The sequence below is a fragment of the Colossoma macropomum genome, unplaced genomic scaffold, assembly GCF_904425465.1.
Source record: "Colossoma macropomum unplaced genomic scaffold, Colossoma_macropomum, whole genome shotgun sequence".
NCBI classification, from domain to species: Eukaryota; Metazoa; Chordata; class Actinopteri; order Characiformes; family Serrasalmidae; genus Colossoma; species Colossoma macropomum.
Genome location: NW_023494790.1, coordinates 16372013 through 16390189, shown reverse-complemented (window position 1 = coordinate 16390189; position 18177 = coordinate 16372013). Strand labels below are relative to the sequence as shown.

Below are 18177 nucleotides of genomic sequence, written 5' to 3'. Positions count from 1 at the left end.
CTTCTCATATCCTTCCCTAGGAACAGAACTGTCAACAAGGATGGTTAATGTTCATCTTTAAATGATACTGAAGTTGGCTTCCTATTCGCCAGCTTCTCAATCTGATGTTCCCGTTCCACCTTAAATGCTACAACTTGCACAGGCACCAGAAAGTAACCGCAGCAACATTTAAGGAGGACCAGAAAATTCGCCAAACAAGCTGGCAAATAGGAAGCCAACTACAGCTCCCACATCTTTAAAAAGAGAACTTTAATTTAAAGCTATTAGTTTGCTCTGCACATTTCTCTTCAGATAGTTTCTCAAACCTTGGACAATATCGAGCAGGCTTTGCTCAGCATTTGACACTCAAGACAGGGGCAGTTCAAACTTTATGAAAACAATCACAACCCCAACCGCAACCCGAAAGTAGCTAGCCAAGCTATGTGACTATATCTCATTTTTAACAGTTGAAGCTAGATCATCATAAATTGAAAGCTTCATAGTGAACTAACAACTTTAATTTACTTTGTGTTGTTGTTGAGATCAAAAGCACATCGCTAGTATAGGTAACATTAGCTACTAGCAAGCTCCAAGCAACTAAATAATATGACAACCTAGTTTATTTACACAGAAATTCATTTTATTTTCCTGCTTGTCTCTATTTCAACATGTTGCTTCTGCGTGAGCCATGGTGCCTTGCTGTAAACCAACAGAGCTCATCAAATTATTCATGAGCCCACCAACAAAGGGAAAACAGCTTGTTTCATCCTAGGGCCAAATCATAGGGTTGGAAATGGGTGTGTAAAACCACACCAGGTCATTTTTCAACTGGACCAAAGTCCCATATCTTCTATGTAGACATCAGAGAACAACTGACTAAATAAATGCATTCTCTGGCACCTTTACTTTAATAAAACGTTATTAACGTTCAAGGCCTCCTTAGAATATTACAAAGGCCACAAAGCTCTCTCAAATGATCTTGCATATCTTACTGACTTATTCCCTCCCTGTAGCTCCTTGTACTCTTAAACTCTTCGATACTCTTTGATAGACTTACCTTACTGGGTGGCAGACCTTTCAGTGCTACAGCATTCTTTACCACAACCTCTCCATGACTGCATTACTCTTTCTCAACATAATCTCAACTTAAGACCTTCGTATTTACTTTACGCTAATCTTTTTCTTCTCTCTGCCTTGATGCAAAATGTTCTTGAGATTGTGAAAGCCACCATATAAATTGCACTTATTATTACTGATTGGTGTGCATTCCTCTACACTGTATTTAACATTCATAGGACTGTACAGTCATATGCCCTTGTCAAACTACATTTTGTTGATTTTCTTAGAGAAAATAAATATGTATCCTCTACTGAGAACACACTATTGCACTTTTTAATGTAGAAATACTGTTTATTTGGTGAATCTAACATGTTGGAAAAAATAATACATATAATACAGCCTGTAAACATGTCATGGAACATCTTATATTGAACGTTTTATTCTTTTTCCAATACGTTAAAGTCAGGAAATAAACAGAAATTGTAGAGGGATATATTTAGCATTATATTTTAGATCATATTTAAGATTTAACAAAACATGTAATTTGACCAAGGGTATTCATATTTCTGCACACAACTGTATGTGCATTCTGAGCACACTCTCACCCTTTTCTGCTCTTCTTCTGCATCAGCGAACAGTTTCCTGATGTTGGCCTCTGACTCTCCCACATACTTGTTGAGGATCTCAGGGCCATTGACCACTTTGGGCTCTCTGGCATTCAGCATCTTCCCAATCTGACGGGCCATCAGCGTCTTTCCACAGCCAGGAGGCCCAAACAGCAGGATTCCTTTAACGTGTTTACAGCCTGGATAGAAAGAGAGAGAACGCCAACTCAAGACAGTCAGGAAAGCAGACACCTGTACTGACTAAAATCAGAGTGGAAAATACACCATTAAAGAAATGTCAGATAAGACTGGGGCCCATTTACCTTGACAGACCAAATCAGCGGGCTGACTTTTCATACAAATGTTTTCACAAGAGTGAGGCAGGGGGTAGGACAAGAGTGAGTGAGGCCAGGCTGACTCACAGACAGTGGCCCGTTTCTGGCCAGCGGCAGCTGCTGGCTGCCATTTGCAGAGAGCAGACGGGCTGCAGATAAGCACCAGGCCAGAGATGAGAATCAGCATGGCCATTTACACCTGCTGACAGACAGTGCTTTACGAAGGGCAGCGCTGCAGGTTCGGCTGGACGCCACTGCCTGCCTACCTCACTGACTGACCTTTAGGGTGATGGGAGTTTTAGCTGAAGCTGAGCATTCTGGTGCAGGTCCTCAGTGCTCCCACCCAGATGCGTTCTGAAAACCACACACACACACACACTCCCTCTCTCAGCACCTGGGTTCCCTAACACACCCCAATTAGGAGCTCACCTTCATGCTATCAGGGCCCGCCATCTCATTAGAGCAGGCAGCTGCCAGAGCCAGGGGCCAACTCCCACAGCCATCACCGCTCACAAAGGTCATCACATACACACGCACACACACACAGCACATCACTCGGTGTGTGGTAGCATGATGCCCTTTAGGCTTTGTGATTTGTAAGAGGAGATGTGAGACACAGGAGATGAGAATTTCTCGGAATGTGTACGTCAGAATACACGTGTAGACAAACAAACTATCATCAAGGTAGCCCTGCTGACATCATATGTACTAAATAGTAAAAGCTTCAGGATAAAGAGCTGACGTGACAACCAGTGCAGGACAAAGTGCAGTACTTAAGTGAAAGTAGAGACACCCTTGGTAAAATAGTACTCAAGTCAAAATATAACTGCCCTATCTATATTATTTACTTGAGTTAAAGTACTTACTATTAAAGGTCCTATATAATTTTTTTTAAAGAGTCCAAAGGAGCACATAAACACTGAACTTTCAAAACGTGATGAACGACCAACAGAAATACTAAAATCTAAAATCTTTTTGCATTAAGATACATTAAAACTTAACAATGTTTTATCTTTTCCTGTAAAGTTGTTTTTTTGACAGCAACAACATATTAGTTTTAAAGTCACGGTAACAGAACAACCTGTTTATCCTGTTTAATACTACGGGATAAAGAGAGGTTGGAAAATGGTACCGTAAAAATTATTTATGGCTGTTTTTGGTACCATGCAAAAATCATAAGTGGACCTCAGAGGAAAAAATAAAATGCAATAAATGTACCTAAGTACCAAAAGTAAAAGTACTGTGAGATATTCTAACCATCCAACATTTACCATCTTATGCCTTCAAATTTGAAAATGGAAAAATTTCTACTTCCCCTCCAAACTCCTGGGATCACCGGAATCTAATGTAAATATACCCCACACAATGTGTCGAATCTTCTTTAATTCTGATAGCTTATCAGAAGTGCCTGGGACTAGCTAGAGTTGCTAAGCTATGATAGGACATTCAGTATTTAGGGGTGGGACTCAGGAAAAGGTGCCTTATGATTGATTTGATTTATTTAATATAGTGCATCATTTTTTTTGGATATTATGGAAAATTCAGTTTTTACTTCACCGTATCTTGCAGACACTAGGGGAGTAAAAAGTAGGTTATTTTACTGTGAATTGTAGAGGAGTGAAAGTAAAAGTCTCAAAAAAATAAAAATGCTTTGAGAAAGTACAGATGCTTGGAATAAAGTACTTAAGTACAGTAATGAAGTACATGTACTTAGTGACTGTCCACCACTGGTGACAACAATAGAATGCAGAATATCCGCTGCAATATGTATCACTAGTATATACTGTAATGGCCCTACTAGGTACAAATAAAGGTTTTCAGGTGTGTCGAGATAATGAATCGAGAGTGAAAATGGCTATGACAGCAAATTTGCACCTAAATAAAATGATAAAAGTCTCATTAAGATTCAGGGTGAGTATACTGAAAAAAAATAGCCTTTTAATGTTAAAGCCTTCAACAAAGGTGACTGCTATCTTCCATCCTGTGCTCATTAATGGTTAAGAAGAGAACTGCAGAGATGCTTAGTGTTTCAGACTGTGCTGTTTACTTTGGCCACTCCTGATCTGCTATCCACTGGCCATAGAGGAGCATGATTCATACTGGCCACAACATGTATTAACTCTGTCTCTCTGAGCACATACACCGGGAGGATGCGGTCGGAGTTAAATACATAGCACGGGCCATGAAATGAGAGAAAGTGAGAGATATATAGTGTGTTCCCAGAGAGTCACAGAGAGAGAGAGAGAGATATGCAGTTGTGGAGAGCGAGAGAGAGCCTGTGAGAATGTGTGCGTTTATGTGAGACAGCCAAAGAGAGTGAGAAAAAGAGAAAAAAGAGGCACGTACAGAATGAGACACTGATTGCAAGGACGTGTGTATGAGACACACAGAGAGAGAGAGAGAGAGAGAGAGAGAGAGAGAGAGAGAGAGAGAGAGATAGAGAGAGAGACTGAGACACACTGAGGTGCATGAATCTAAATGTTAGAAGTAGGGTTGCCAAGTTATATTGGTCATAGCGTGATTTACTATGTTGATGATCAATTCATGCAATTCATAATTTTTTAAGGTCAAACAATACAAATAGCCTTAGTGAATAAATATCTGCAGCTATCAGCAAGTTAACTGTAATGCTTTTTAAGTCATTTTTTAATGCCACACTGAGGAATTTAGACAAAATCACTTCATTAACTTGTCCCTGCCATGCATATATATGTAACATATATTTATATAATTAGGCTTCATTTTATAAGTAGCCGGAGTGACAACGCTAATAATCATCCACAACAATAATGCTAATTTCCTCTAGTAATATTAGCACCAATCTAGCAATAGCATTCTTTTATTTTCAAACAGGATTTAATAATAATTAGGTCAGCTTTACCTAAATACTAACATCTGAAACATATGTAAGTTTGTAACAGATATACACTTCTATTTTATTTACACACAGCTGCATTTGCTGGGGTGGGTTTCTTTCTCACCGATGCACACAAAAGTGACTTGAGTGCCAAAAGAACCCAAATGATAATTTTTTAAAATTGATTTTCATCAAATAATTGTGACATAGTTATTATTATTACTGACTACAGTCAAGTCAGTTCCAATTCCTGGCATCCATGTGAAGTGTTTCACTAGAATATCCTATCTTCTGTTTGTGGTCTTCACGATTCTTAATGACTTCATGATTCCTCTGATTGTATCCATCTATCTTGTTGCTGGTCTTGCTCTTTCTCTACTGCTCCAAGCATAGGTGTCTTTCCAATGAAACTAAAATCCATTTTTTAATCTGGGCTTTTGTGAGAGATGAGGCTTGATTTGGTAAAGGACCCATTTGATCTTCTTTTTTGCCATTAAAGTATCTTTAAAGTCTTCACCAACACCAAAGTTCAAATTTTTCTGTCCAGCTTTAACATCCATAAAGAACCAGAAAAAAGACCACTGGCTGGACAATTCTGATATATCACTACATTTGAAGATCTTTTCAAGCTCCTTCATTCTTGTTTTGATGATTGCCAATTTGTGTCAAAATGTCTTGACAGCTGATTCTAATATTTGATCCAATTAGACAAAAGCTTTCTATCACTTCTACGTTTTGATAATGAATGGTAAAGTTAGCAATGTTTCTTGTTGTCATTATTTTGAACTAAAGAGCCATTATCTTGAACTAAAGGCCCATCAGTTCACTCTGTCCTTTCTATTGATTAGGTTTGATTAGTATAATATCAATTAAACCAAGCACATAGAATCCATCAAAATATCCAATAAACCATGCATATTTTGGAAAAAAAATAGTGGAATATTTAGTGTAATGTTAAATGTAAAAAAATAAACAAAACAAAACAAAAATCTTCAGTGTATTGTTTTCATGATGAAATTCCTCATCTCATGATGAGATTACATGATGCAAAGATCATAAATGTCATCAAACAGAATCATTGTGAGGTTACATTGTGTACGTCACTGAAACTCACCCATCTGCTCCACTATATCTGGAGGGAAGACTCGCGAGGCGAAAGCCCGACGGAAGATGTCCGAGAACTCTTTGTCCAGGCCTCCAATCCCCATGCGCTCAAAATTCCAGTCAGGGTTAATGATGGACTGTCGAGCACCTCTAGTCTTAGCCTTACCTGGGGGAAATTAGGAAAAAAGCCACTGGTGAACCCCAGCATTGAAAATATATCATCATAAGCAGACACTATGCTATTGTAAACTAAATGTGCACAGTGAGGGAAAGGCAAGACAAAACTACATACAAGGACTGCCATCTTGTGGCAGGGTTATGTAAACACACACACCAATAAACAGCAGGCTTAAATACATAGTTTTTCCAAAAGGGACTGTAACAAATTTTTGCTTTTGAAAAAACAAGCCCAAGACAGCAGGGCATATTTACTTGCTTATGTCATTCACAGGGAAAGAGCACCATTTAAACATGTAAATGACTCAGTTATGAAGAGAAGGGAGGTTCTGGAAAATCTGAAAATAGCAAAACTGCACTGTTTGTGTGTATGTTCTGCAGTGTGTTTGCAGGAAAAACACTAACCGACCAGGCTGATTGAAGAGTTTTCTGCTTTCTCAAAAATCACCTGACTGTTGCCATGCAACAACCCAATGTCAATCTGCAGAGAGGAAGGAAAAAGACAAGAGAATAACAACAGATCTCACACTAAGATTAGACATTGGACAACCAATCTCTTCCACTTTTCACTAGATAAGAGCCAGAAAGCAATGCAGAGTTGATTTATATGCTCTATAGTAACGGTAAAACTGATGATAAAGAATAAAACATTTAATATCAAATTACTTTTTTAATATAGCTTTATATTTGATAGCTCTCAACAACATCCTTTTCTTATTATCAGAACCATCAACACAACAAAGACAGCTGCCCAAAGACTAGCTTTAATTCTGTTTGATTTCTAGTTTAAAATCAAGGCAAACAAATTACTTTTAAATATGCAGAAAACACTACTGATGTTTTTCATCTGCTAATAGTGTGTTCTAATAACTGAAATCTAGATCACGCAGCTGTGAGGAGTTGACTGATTGACCGATACCTTGCTTTTCTTGCTGGAGCCCTGCTCCCCCCTCAGAATGCTGGGGTCCATTGCTTCAATTTCTTTGATTAGTAATAAAAAGAGCTTGTCACAGTAGCTAAATACAAACTGCAAGAAAAAAAATGGAGTCAAGAAACAGGTGTTGTGAGTCACGTATACACTGCATTTCATACATATAATCAGGCCTTACTGTCACTGCTTTTTACTGTTCTGCTATACCTGCTGGCCCTGGCAAAAGGCCTGTGCATTGAAATGCTGAATGAACTCAATGGCCATCTTGTCAGTGTCATAAGGGTTGCTATCCGCATTCTTCTTCTGCAGGAAATCAACCTCTAGAGTCATTGTTCCCACATACTGCTTTGATGGGTCAAAATTGTAAATGCTCACTGCAAGAGAGGGAAAATAAACATGGAGCTGAAAAGCCAGAAACACCCTATTACTCATTACACACTTTATAGAAGATACTTCATTTGTTATGTGTAATGTGATGAATTTCACTGATTACTCTATTCGTCCACTCTCTGTCCTGTGTAGGCCTGGGCGATATTTAAAATAATTAGCACTATATTTTCGCAATACCTATCATATTGCCCACCTCCCTCCCCAACCAATACACATAGTCCGCTGTAGCTTAGACCTACTTTCTGTTCTATTTTTAGTTTACATATTTTTTAAAACATTAACTGTTTTAATGAAAATTTATAATAAAAATCACATATCAAACAAAACTGCGTAAACCATCTTTTGAAAACCACTTCACCTGTCACCATTTTATTAGTTGTTACTACAAACATATGCATTCTCAGAAAATCCTATATGAATAAATCACACTCTGGGAAACCCTAATCAGAGACAGTAGAGAATTCACTCTACTCCATAACAACCCAAGGTTTTGACAGTAAAAGTGGAAAAAAAAACATTATGTGTACATATTATTAAGTAATATTTAGCAAGCTATTTAATTGTAATTGTAATATTTAAATGTAAATTAGTCCTCTCTAGTTCTGCCAGTTCTTTTTCACAACATGGTGATTATGACGTATCAAACATCATTACCGGATTACTTTTCAATATATTTGTGTTCTGTTTTGTAGTTATTGTAAGCTTTCCTACTTATTGCACTGCACCGTCTGCACAGTGTATATTGCATTGTTTTGCACTTGTGTTCTTGTGTTGCGCCATGGTCCTGGAGGAATGTTGTTTTGTTTCAATGTGTACTCGTATATAGCTGAAATGACAGTAAAGCCTCTTGAACTTGAAACATCGACCAGGTCCAATCCTGTGAGAGATTTTCAATGTGGAACCTCATTTTCCACTCATCACCCCCAACCCTGCTTCAGCATCGTCTAACCAAATCCAAATCAACGTCACAGGACCGAGAATGTCACAAACCTCCCAGTCTGGGTTTTTAACTTTGACTTTTTAACAATCAGTAGAGAAAACATTAAAATCTGAAACAGTTAGAAACCATAACACACACAAGTTATTCATGAACTGAAGTACCACTTTTAGAAATAATGCTGACAAAGAGCCATTTGTGATTTTGAAGAGTGTTACCTTCTACTTCTTGATTTAGGGACAGACCAGCCCATTTCCTCTGGGAAAGAAAATGAAAGAGAGTTACTTTACACTTAGAGGGGAATTCCACCAATTTGTCAAATATTCTGCATAATTCAGTCGTTAAGAGGTAAACAAAATTATTTAGTGTGTTTTACATGAAATGTGGCATTCTAGAGAATTTTTTTCAGCCAGAACTGGTGGACCCAGATGTCCAAAATGTTTAGTGCCTGTAAAAGCTCCCTCACTGAAAGTTACTACACATACATGTGGTCAGGTATAGAAAATCTCCATTCAGAATGCTCAAGAAAAATGTTCCCCAATGAAAGCTTATTTGGATTTCCCAATATTTTACCTTTAACAGCATTACATACAAAAAAATCAGAAAAAACCTATTGGTTCACTGATTGCTTTGGATAGCAAATACAATTATAAAGGCATATTTGCATTGAAGACATTGTGACCCCTGGTTCTTATCCACTACTGTAAAGAATCATGGATCAAAATGATAAATTTCTCTACAGTCCCATTTCACATCAAACCACTCTGCATTACTTCCTTTCACATCTTAGTGACTGCAGCAATTTTGAAAAATCAGTGGAACTCTCCTTTAACAAGGCTATGTGAGGGCTAAATCGTTAATATGTGACGTATAAAAAGGTTGAAAAAGTCTTCTTTACCTAAAAGTTTCCACAAACACACAGTTGTAACTTTCTCTTAGTTATTGGCCTTATTGTACAGCAACATGTTTAAAAGAGTTAATATCCAATAGCATCAATACAAAACAAGTTCATTTGCAGTTTTCAGATCTTGGCACTATGTGCATCACACTACTGAAATGAAAGTATAACATCTTGCTGTAAAACCGAACCAGTGTGAGAAAGTTACTGCAGTACCTGAAAGGCCTGGCTGCTGTCATGTTTACAGACGAAGGAGAGGCAGGCGAAGACAGGCAAGTGACAGATAATAAGATAAAAGAAGCATGCCGCATTGACAGAAAAGGAAAAACATACTACCTAAAAGAAGGGAAATGATCTCTATGCTCTCTAATTTTGCACTCTAAGAGCACACAGGACAGATATGTCACAGAATAAGACTGAATAGCCAAGAGTTAAAAAAGCTTAAAGATTAAATCCAGTCAACCAGCTTCACTGTATTAATCTTATCACACAGGCTGATAAAAGGCAATAATCTAATAATGGACAGAAACAAATTAAAGACGAGAAATTGTAGACAGGAACACAGCAGTAATATTTGTTTCTAAGTTCACGGATCTAATCAGACTAGGAATGTGGTGACTCCTGAAAAAAACAGCGATTGTTATGGTACCTGGGGCAAACTGAAGGCGATGGTTCCAGGGACCACGCTCGGGTGCGTCTTTACAGTGAACACATATTTATGGGTGGGTGAGGTCTTGATGCTTACATGCCTGGAAAATAAGACATAAAACTGGTTGAGTAGAAATAATAATAATTAATAATAATCACAATAATAATAATAATAATAATGAACAAAAACAGATTAAAAAAACAAATATATCATAGCCTAAGTTATTATAAACTTAGTGGAAGTGATCGGAACCAGAGGTCACAAAATGTAGCTATTTTATTTACTATCCAAAATGACCAGTGAACCCACACGTCTTCTGGGTTTTATATGTCGATAATGGTAAAAATAATGGTAAATGGGTACTGTTCTGCCTTAGAACGTTTTGTTTATCAGATTATTCTAAAAGGATTTAAAAAACATACATTTTAACCTGATCACAGAACAATCGTAAAACTATGTCACAGGCATCAGTCAATGAATTTGTAAGCATTTCAAATTTTGTGATGTCATTTTAGAGACATTAAAGACTTTGGACGTCCAGTTTCTAACACCACCACTGAGAACAATTCTGACCCTGAATAAGTTTTTCTTAAATTGAGCATTTCGCATCAAACTACTCTAAATGACTTATAGTAACTATTTAATTATGCAGAAAGTTTGAAAAATTCATGGAATTTTCCTTAAAGAAACAGATAACAAAACAGAAGCAAACAGATGAGAACCGGGCATTAGAGAAAAACAACTGGCATGTTAGCATGTTAGCATGCAACATATCATGTGTGGTGAAAATAGTAAACATGACAAATAACTACAAATAGCTTATCTTAACACATAAAATACTCACTGCCCAGACTTTAGGTCCTTCTCATGTGCTACAACACAGTTAGTCAGTGACAGTTCATCCGTCGGGCATCGCGCCGCTTGCATGATCTTTAGAGAAGAAAATTTGAAAAAACAAACAAAACAAACAAAGAAACAATGAAAATTAAACACCTCACAAACACCTTTAATATTCGTTGGGTGTCCTTTACTGGACAATTACTGGACAATCGAAGACACAAAGCCACTCAATCAGCAAAAGACAGTTTTAAATGAGAAAACAGGCAATCATGTTTATATGATGTAACTTTATATCTAAAGTAGTTAAGAGTCAGATCCACATCAGAAGGGCAGAACAGTTTAGAGAAAATGTTCTTTACAATCGGGAGGCGTTCTGTTTTACGCTACAATAGCCACCGTCAGTCAGGCAGACACAGCGAGAGCTCTATTAATGGTCTTGCTGAGCACAGTGTGGCATGGAGGCTAAATGTCTGTGATGTTCAAATGTCATTTCTACTCTATATCAGCTCTGGAAATGGAAACATCTCTCTAACGGCTCATTACAGCAATGCAGTAGATAATGCTGTGTAAGTGATGTCAGAGTGTGCTGGTCCTCAAAGGTACCGACACGGCAATTTTCAGCTTGTTCTTGTTTGACCTTTAGGCTGCTTCCACTAGACATCCAACAAGCCTGCATCGTGCTCATACAACACTTCAGTGCAGAAAGCGAAATACTTAGCAAGCGCAGCTTGCCCATAAAGTAAGTTCACCATCTACTCAATTAGATTAGATTAGATTAGATAATCCTTTATTAATCCCACAACGGGGAAATTTGCGGTGTTACAGCAGCACAGAAGACAGAGCAGCAGGAAATATACAAACAGAAGACAGAGGAGCAGGAAATATACAATTATAAATATACAATTATACAATTATATCCCAGGCCTGCAGCAGCTACTGTAATAACAAAATACAAGTAGGAGGAACTGTTTAATTGCTACTAATCATCACCTTCAGACTTAAATATAATAATGGAAATGCAGACAGCACACAAGCTGCAGGGGGAAAAGTCTGTGCATCACAGATGCACAAGGAAGAGCAGAATAAAGGAACGCAGTTTCTTTATTCAGTTGTCCACCTGCTCTGGCAGCAGTTTTAAATGGAACAGTTTTTAAAGCAAGTCATGGTCTTGCATTTTTCTACAGTTCAGACCATCAAACTGATGACAGTCCATATTAGGACTGTATGCTACAGGACTGTTAAGACTATTTTTAGTGTTCAAAGATATGGATGTCTTTTGTTTATGGCATCACATCTCCATTTATTTAAAATACAAATACATAAAGATACATTTTAATATCTATTTATACGCCTAGATCTACTACAGTTTTAATTTGTGCCAATTCTTTTTCAAATGTTACATGTTTGCGTGTAGTTTTCAGTTATAAGCATCATTTCTGTATTTCTTCAACTGTACACATAGTGCTAGCATGTTTATAACCACAAATTTGAAGAAAAAATGTCTGATATATTGCAAGCTTGTTTCCAGGGGATGTAGGGAGCAAGAATGGTTAACTTGGCAACTTTTGGATGATGCTTATAAAAATATACAAGTAGTAGAGCACAATAAATCAGCTAATAACACTGAGAACTGCTAAAAAAACAGGGACAATTAAGAAGACAACTGGACTTTTTATGACTCTTAACTACCTGAACTCTGAACACTATTAAAGTGACATGAACCTTTTGAGGAAGAATGTTTTTCAATACTTTTTGTTATTTTTTATGTTACAAAGTGCTGGTGGATCATCACACCTCTGCACTCTGCCTAATGCATCTGGTCACTGCACATGAGAGACAATAACCTATATTACAGTTAACTGTATATACACCAGATATTTCATTCTGCACAAACAGTACACCTGCTTCTAAGGACTTTTATTATGCTTACTGTCATCAGTATGCATTGATAATAATGCATATATATACATAATTACTCATTGCAGATATAACATATATCCACATATTCAGCCTACAACAGTTTAGCCATTTAATTACAAGAAATATTTCAACCCAGTCTGTTTTTTTTAATAAGGCAAAGTACAAGCAGCCTATTTTATCTTACCCCTCATCCTATCTATCCATGGTCTACTGTTTAGCCCAGTGGTTCAAAACCTGGTCCTCAGGGCCCCCCAGATAATCCACAGTTTTCCCCCATGCCTATGTGTTGCGTTTTTAGTTGGAGCGAACAGGTGAACTGTCTGTGGGGGCCCTGAGGACCAGGTTGGGAACCAATGGTTTAGTCTATTTTGTCCTGTCCTCACAGCTGTACAGTTTATTGTGTAGTGCTTTGTATGGCGCACTGTCTGTATTTACTGTATTGTCTTATTTCTACTGTTGTTCTGTGGTAAATGTAGAACGGTGTTTCAGAGGAACCGTTACTCGCTCCTTACTGAACACATGTCTGTGGTGAAAAGGAATGGGAAAGGTGACTTTCACTTTGAGAACATTAAAGTCAACAGGGGACATTATAAGGCAAGTTAGATGAGGGTGAAGATTTATAATAATTTTTTTAATCTGACTATTTCAGTGCAAAAACTGGAGTATTAGATCAGGGCTGTAGACTCTGCAGGAGGTACCTGACTTAGAGTTCAAAATCCACTGCATTTTGAGGAAGAGGAAGAATGTTTCAAGTAAACACCGTTTTTAAGTGACAGCTCAAATGATCTTACTCAAATCTTCTTCCGTCACTCATATTGCATTTAACCAATCAGGCTTTCTCCACTCACTTTCACTCTTCCGGACATCATGAGGAACTCATTCCAGTTGAAACAAAAACCTTTCTAACCCTAGGTTATTTTCTTTTACTGTTTCGTCCCTAAATGAAGAAGTATGTCACAGTTCGGTTTAAAAAGTCTCTAACACAGTACTGTATCTGTCATTGCCAATACATAATATATATATATATATATATATATATATATATATATATATATATATATATATATATATAGAAATGTAGAAATGGGAACTGGATTAGCATAACATCTATTTACGTAGGCTTACAAAAGCAGTACAACAAATAAAATGCAGACATTTTAGCACAACAATCCAGCGTTGCCTAAACATTCTGTTTTTCCATAATATAATAAATACATCATCAAATATTGGTTTGAAATATCAGTCAAATCTAAAATCAGTCAAATCTAAACATCTGTCTGAGACTGATTTTTTTAGCTAGTTATATACAGATACAGATATGATTCCAAGATCACTGTGTCCCTAATAAACTGCCACAGCATATAATTTTGCCACGTCAAACACGTAAGCCACCCTCATCCCAACTGCCTTTGTCCTTGTCCACTTGATATAACTACTATGAGAGCTAAATGACATTATAATGAGCAAGACACGGACCTGTTCAGCACACAGATGCGAAGGTTTTACTGTGGGCATACCGGCTGTACTGTTACTGGTGAGGCAACCTGCAGAAACTCTGATCTGAAACGTGATGGATGCTCTTTCACTGAGTAGACTAGGCTATAACTCAGTAGCAGCCAGGAGAGAGCGAAGTAAAACATCGATAATCTTTATGAATAGCATGAAGTCCTGTGACGACAACATTACTATCAGTCCAAGTGATCTCATACGCCAGATAGAAGACATCCTCTGCTGTGAACTGACCCAATAAGCAGTTATTTAGTCAATTCAGCGCTCAGCACTGAGGAAGGTCCTCAGATCAGACATTTATTTCCTGTTAAAGGGCTGATATGATGGAAATTTTAAGGTTAGTCACTTATAAAATAATGGGAATAAAATAGTTTGATGTAGTATTTTAACAATTTTTAAAAACTGTGCCATTTACTCTTCAGTCCATGTGGTCCATATATGGAAATGAAAGGTGCATAAACAATTTAATTTTTGTGATGCCACAAGAATCAACACATGTACATATAAATTCACCTATCGCTGTTCAGCAATTCTGTTATTAGGAGGGTTTCAGCCAGAACTGTTTTTTAAATGAAGTAAAATACAGGGCATTCAATCAAAATGTAGGAAATTTACATATATGCACCCTTAAAGAGAAATTACACTATTCTTTTGTTTTAATTCTGCATAATTAAATCATTAAGACGTCAACAAAGTCATTCAGTTCGATATGATGTGAAATGCTCCGTTCTAGAGAAATGTACCTAGTCAGAATATTTCACAGTGGTGGTGACAGGAACCAAACGTCTGAAGAGTTTAATGCCTCTAAAACAGGGGTTTCAAATCTTATTCACAAAGGGCCAGTGTTGCTGCAGGTTTTCCCTCAAAACAAGCTGTAGCACACCTGATTCCCCTGGTTTGATCAGTTGGTTTCAGTCTTCAAACTGCTGGGCAGGTGATCTCCTGCTTTTCTGGAATGAAAACCTGCAGCTTCACCGGCCCTTTGTGGATAAGACTGCACATCCCTGCCCTAAAAGCTAGGTTACTACATGTAAATGTTGTGAATACATTGTCTGAGACATTGTTTCACGATGGTTTTGCAATAAGCTTTTGGCTTAAAACATTTTTTAAATCAATTCATGGTAACAGTTTTCTCTACAGTGAACCGTTTCGCATCAAAACACTCTTAATGACTTTGTTTACATCTCAAACAAAAATGGAAAAAGATCACGTAAAAAGGAATTGGGGCTGTTTGTGGCATATAAAACACCAAATACTGACATGTTTTCACGAAAGCTTCACACTGTGCCCTGTTTAACATTTCTGATCATGAGTCCAGCTCCCTAACAACAGCGCTGCTGTCTGACTGCGGAGCTGCAGGATGACAGTGTGCAGCTTCACTACAGGAAGAGTTTACAGGGAGTCACTGAAGCTGACTCGAGAGAGAACTACTGTGGCAGCTTTCATTTCAGTGTCTAAATAAGTCTCATAAAATAGCGCTGGCTGTTCCAGTGCTGTCAAACCCAGTACTAAAGTAATATACGCCAATAAAGTAGAGGCGGAGAGTCACAAGACCGCTGCACTGCTCGCCTTCCGGCATCTTATACGCAATGAATTGGTCCGACTGTTAACGGCCAACTTCAGCTAAAGGCCCCGTCTGGACCGAGCTGTACTGTAAATATAACTCTGTAAAATGCACCTGTTGAAAGTGAACTAAAGTGATAAAAGAGTACGCACCCGGCCGGCCATGTTTAAAGTGTTTTTGCTGATCAGCAGCTCCTGTACACATACACAAGCTAACACGTACAGGCGGGGTGACTCTGATCCTGCCAGCAAGCCGGAACACCGAATGAATGTCAAAATAAAAGCATCAGCCGGTAATTCAAACTAAGAGTCTCTAATAGAGTTAGAGGGGAGTTGCACCGATCTAAAAACATCTGCAGAATGAAATCGTTAAGAAACGAAAAAAGGCATATATATATATATATATATATATATATATATATATATATATATATATATATATATATATATATATGATATATGAGATATGCTGATGTGGTGGTGGTGTGTTAATGCGTGTCGCGCTGGTCTGAGTGGATCAGACACAGCAAGCAGTGTTGCTGGAGTTTTTAAACACCTCAGTGTCACTGCTGGACTGAAAATAGTCCACCAACCAAAAATATCCATCCAACAGCGTCCTGTGGGCAGCGTCCTGTGACCACTGATGAAGGACTAACACAAACTGTGCAGCAGCAGATGAGCTATTGTCTTTGACTTTACATCTACAAGATGGACTGACAAGGTAGGAGTGTCTAATAGAGTGGACAGTGAGTGGACACAGTATTTAAAAACTCCAGCAGCACTGCTGTGTCTGATCCACTCATACCAGCACAACACACACTAACACACCACCACCACGTCAGTGTTACTGCAGTGCTGAAAATGATCCACCACCTAAATAGTACCTGCTCTGTGAGGGTCCATGGGGGTCCTGACCACTTAAGAACAGAGTAAAAGGGGGCTACAGAGAAACAGATGGACTACAGTCTGTAATGGTAGAACTACAAAGTGCACCTATATAGTAAGTGGAGCTGATAAAATGTAGAAACAAGGAGGTGGTCATAATGTTATGCCTGATCGGTGTATATGTATATATATTAAAAAAAAATTATATATATATATATATATATATATATATATATATATATATATGTATATATATATATATATATATATATATATATATAATTTTTTTTTCATATTTACCACTATTTTACCATCATCAACATGAACTATAAAAACTCAAGATAAGTTCGTTGGTCATTTTGGATAGTAAGTAAAATTTGCGTTATAGACCCCTGGCTCCTATAACCGCCACTATAAAGTAATCTGAGTTAGTAAGTTTTTAATAAAATTGTAAGAATCCACAAGCAGGATACTAAAAGTCAAAATGTAAAAATATTTATTACGAAAGCAAAAGAAAATAATTAAATCGAAGTTCATTTTTCAAAAGATATTTATCTTTTTACTACTCATATTGGCATGCATTATGATAGTCATTCTTTCTTTTTTTTCAATTCACAAATTTGCCAACATGTTCTTTTACTTATACAATCCATCACTTGCTACTGAGTTTTGACACATATTTATGAGTAGGTAGGTCTTAGGGGAAGATGCTGACGTTAGGCATCTATTGGGCAACTGAATTTTATTGACAAGTCCTTGGACCTTTAGCCACGCCCACTCCATGAACCATGAAACAATCCTCCAACATCGCAAAACAGATTGTACCAAGCTTATATACAATTAGCTCCATAATCATACACTTGCCTTAAACTGGGCCAGGTTGTGTCTTGGGTGTGCAATTACATTTGAAGTAAAAGGAAAATTGTGTAAATGTGTGCTAATTTAACAGTTGTGATGTCATTACTCAACCCATTTTCCATTATGAAGACAAAAGTAACACTTTTTAGAACATTTACAGACAAAACAGATTATAACAGATTACTACTACACAGCAAATTGGCAGTTAGTAATCTTTAATTGTTGATTTGCTAGGGGTTTAGGCTTAGTAGAAGTCTGTAGGAGTAAGTTCTTTTAAAATCTCCTTAAGATTAGTAATGAGGAGGATCAGACTGACTGAGCTCCGTCTAAACACAGAGGCACATTACTGCCTGTAGAAGGAGGAAACACTGCGGCGTCTGTGCTTCAGAGTAATCAGCATGAGCACTTGTAATGCTCATATCCTCTTTGACTGCTTTAAGTCTCACTAACTGCAATCATTGTTCAACACTGCAACTCAAATAAAGGTTATTTTCAAGGTGCAAATACCATTTGTTAGAAACCAGGCCTGACTTTCATCTTAGTATATATTTTGAATCACTGAGTATGGGCATTCACCTTTCTATTCATGTTTAAATACAGGAGTAAAACGCACATCACAGCTTCACCAAATTCAAGGTGGCCCCGTAAAACAGTACAAGACATTTGAGCATACAAATAAAA

General features: G+C 37.5%; 1 protein-coding gene across 1 annotated transcript in view; it reads right to left on the bottom strand.

Annotated features, from left to right (window-relative positions):
- The window catches only part of nsfb (N-ethylmaleimide-sensitive factor b), a 31630-nt gene extending 15619 nt beyond the window's left edge, over window positions 1-16011 (bottom strand). Inside the window, exons 1-9 of the mRNA XM_036572366.1 lie at window positions 15907-16011; window positions 10766-10851; window positions 9922-10021; window positions 8593-8632; window positions 7255-7421; window positions 7036-7143; window positions 6522-6597; window positions 5950-6105; window positions 1644-1843 (exon numbers count right to left, since the gene is read on the bottom strand). Coding sequence (XP_036428259.1) covers window positions 1644-1843; window positions 5950-6105; window positions 6522-6597; window positions 7036-7143; window positions 7255-7421; window positions 8593-8632; window positions 9922-10021; window positions 10766-10851; window positions 15907-15918 — 945 coding nt within the window. The 5' untranslated portion in view covers window positions 15919-16011. The remainder of the gene's footprint in view (window positions 1-1643; window positions 1844-5949; window positions 6106-6521; window positions 6598-7035; window positions 7144-7254; window positions 7422-8592; window positions 8633-9921; window positions 10022-10765; window positions 10852-15906) is intronic.
- Between the last annotated feature and the right edge of the window lie 2166 nt (window positions 16012-18177).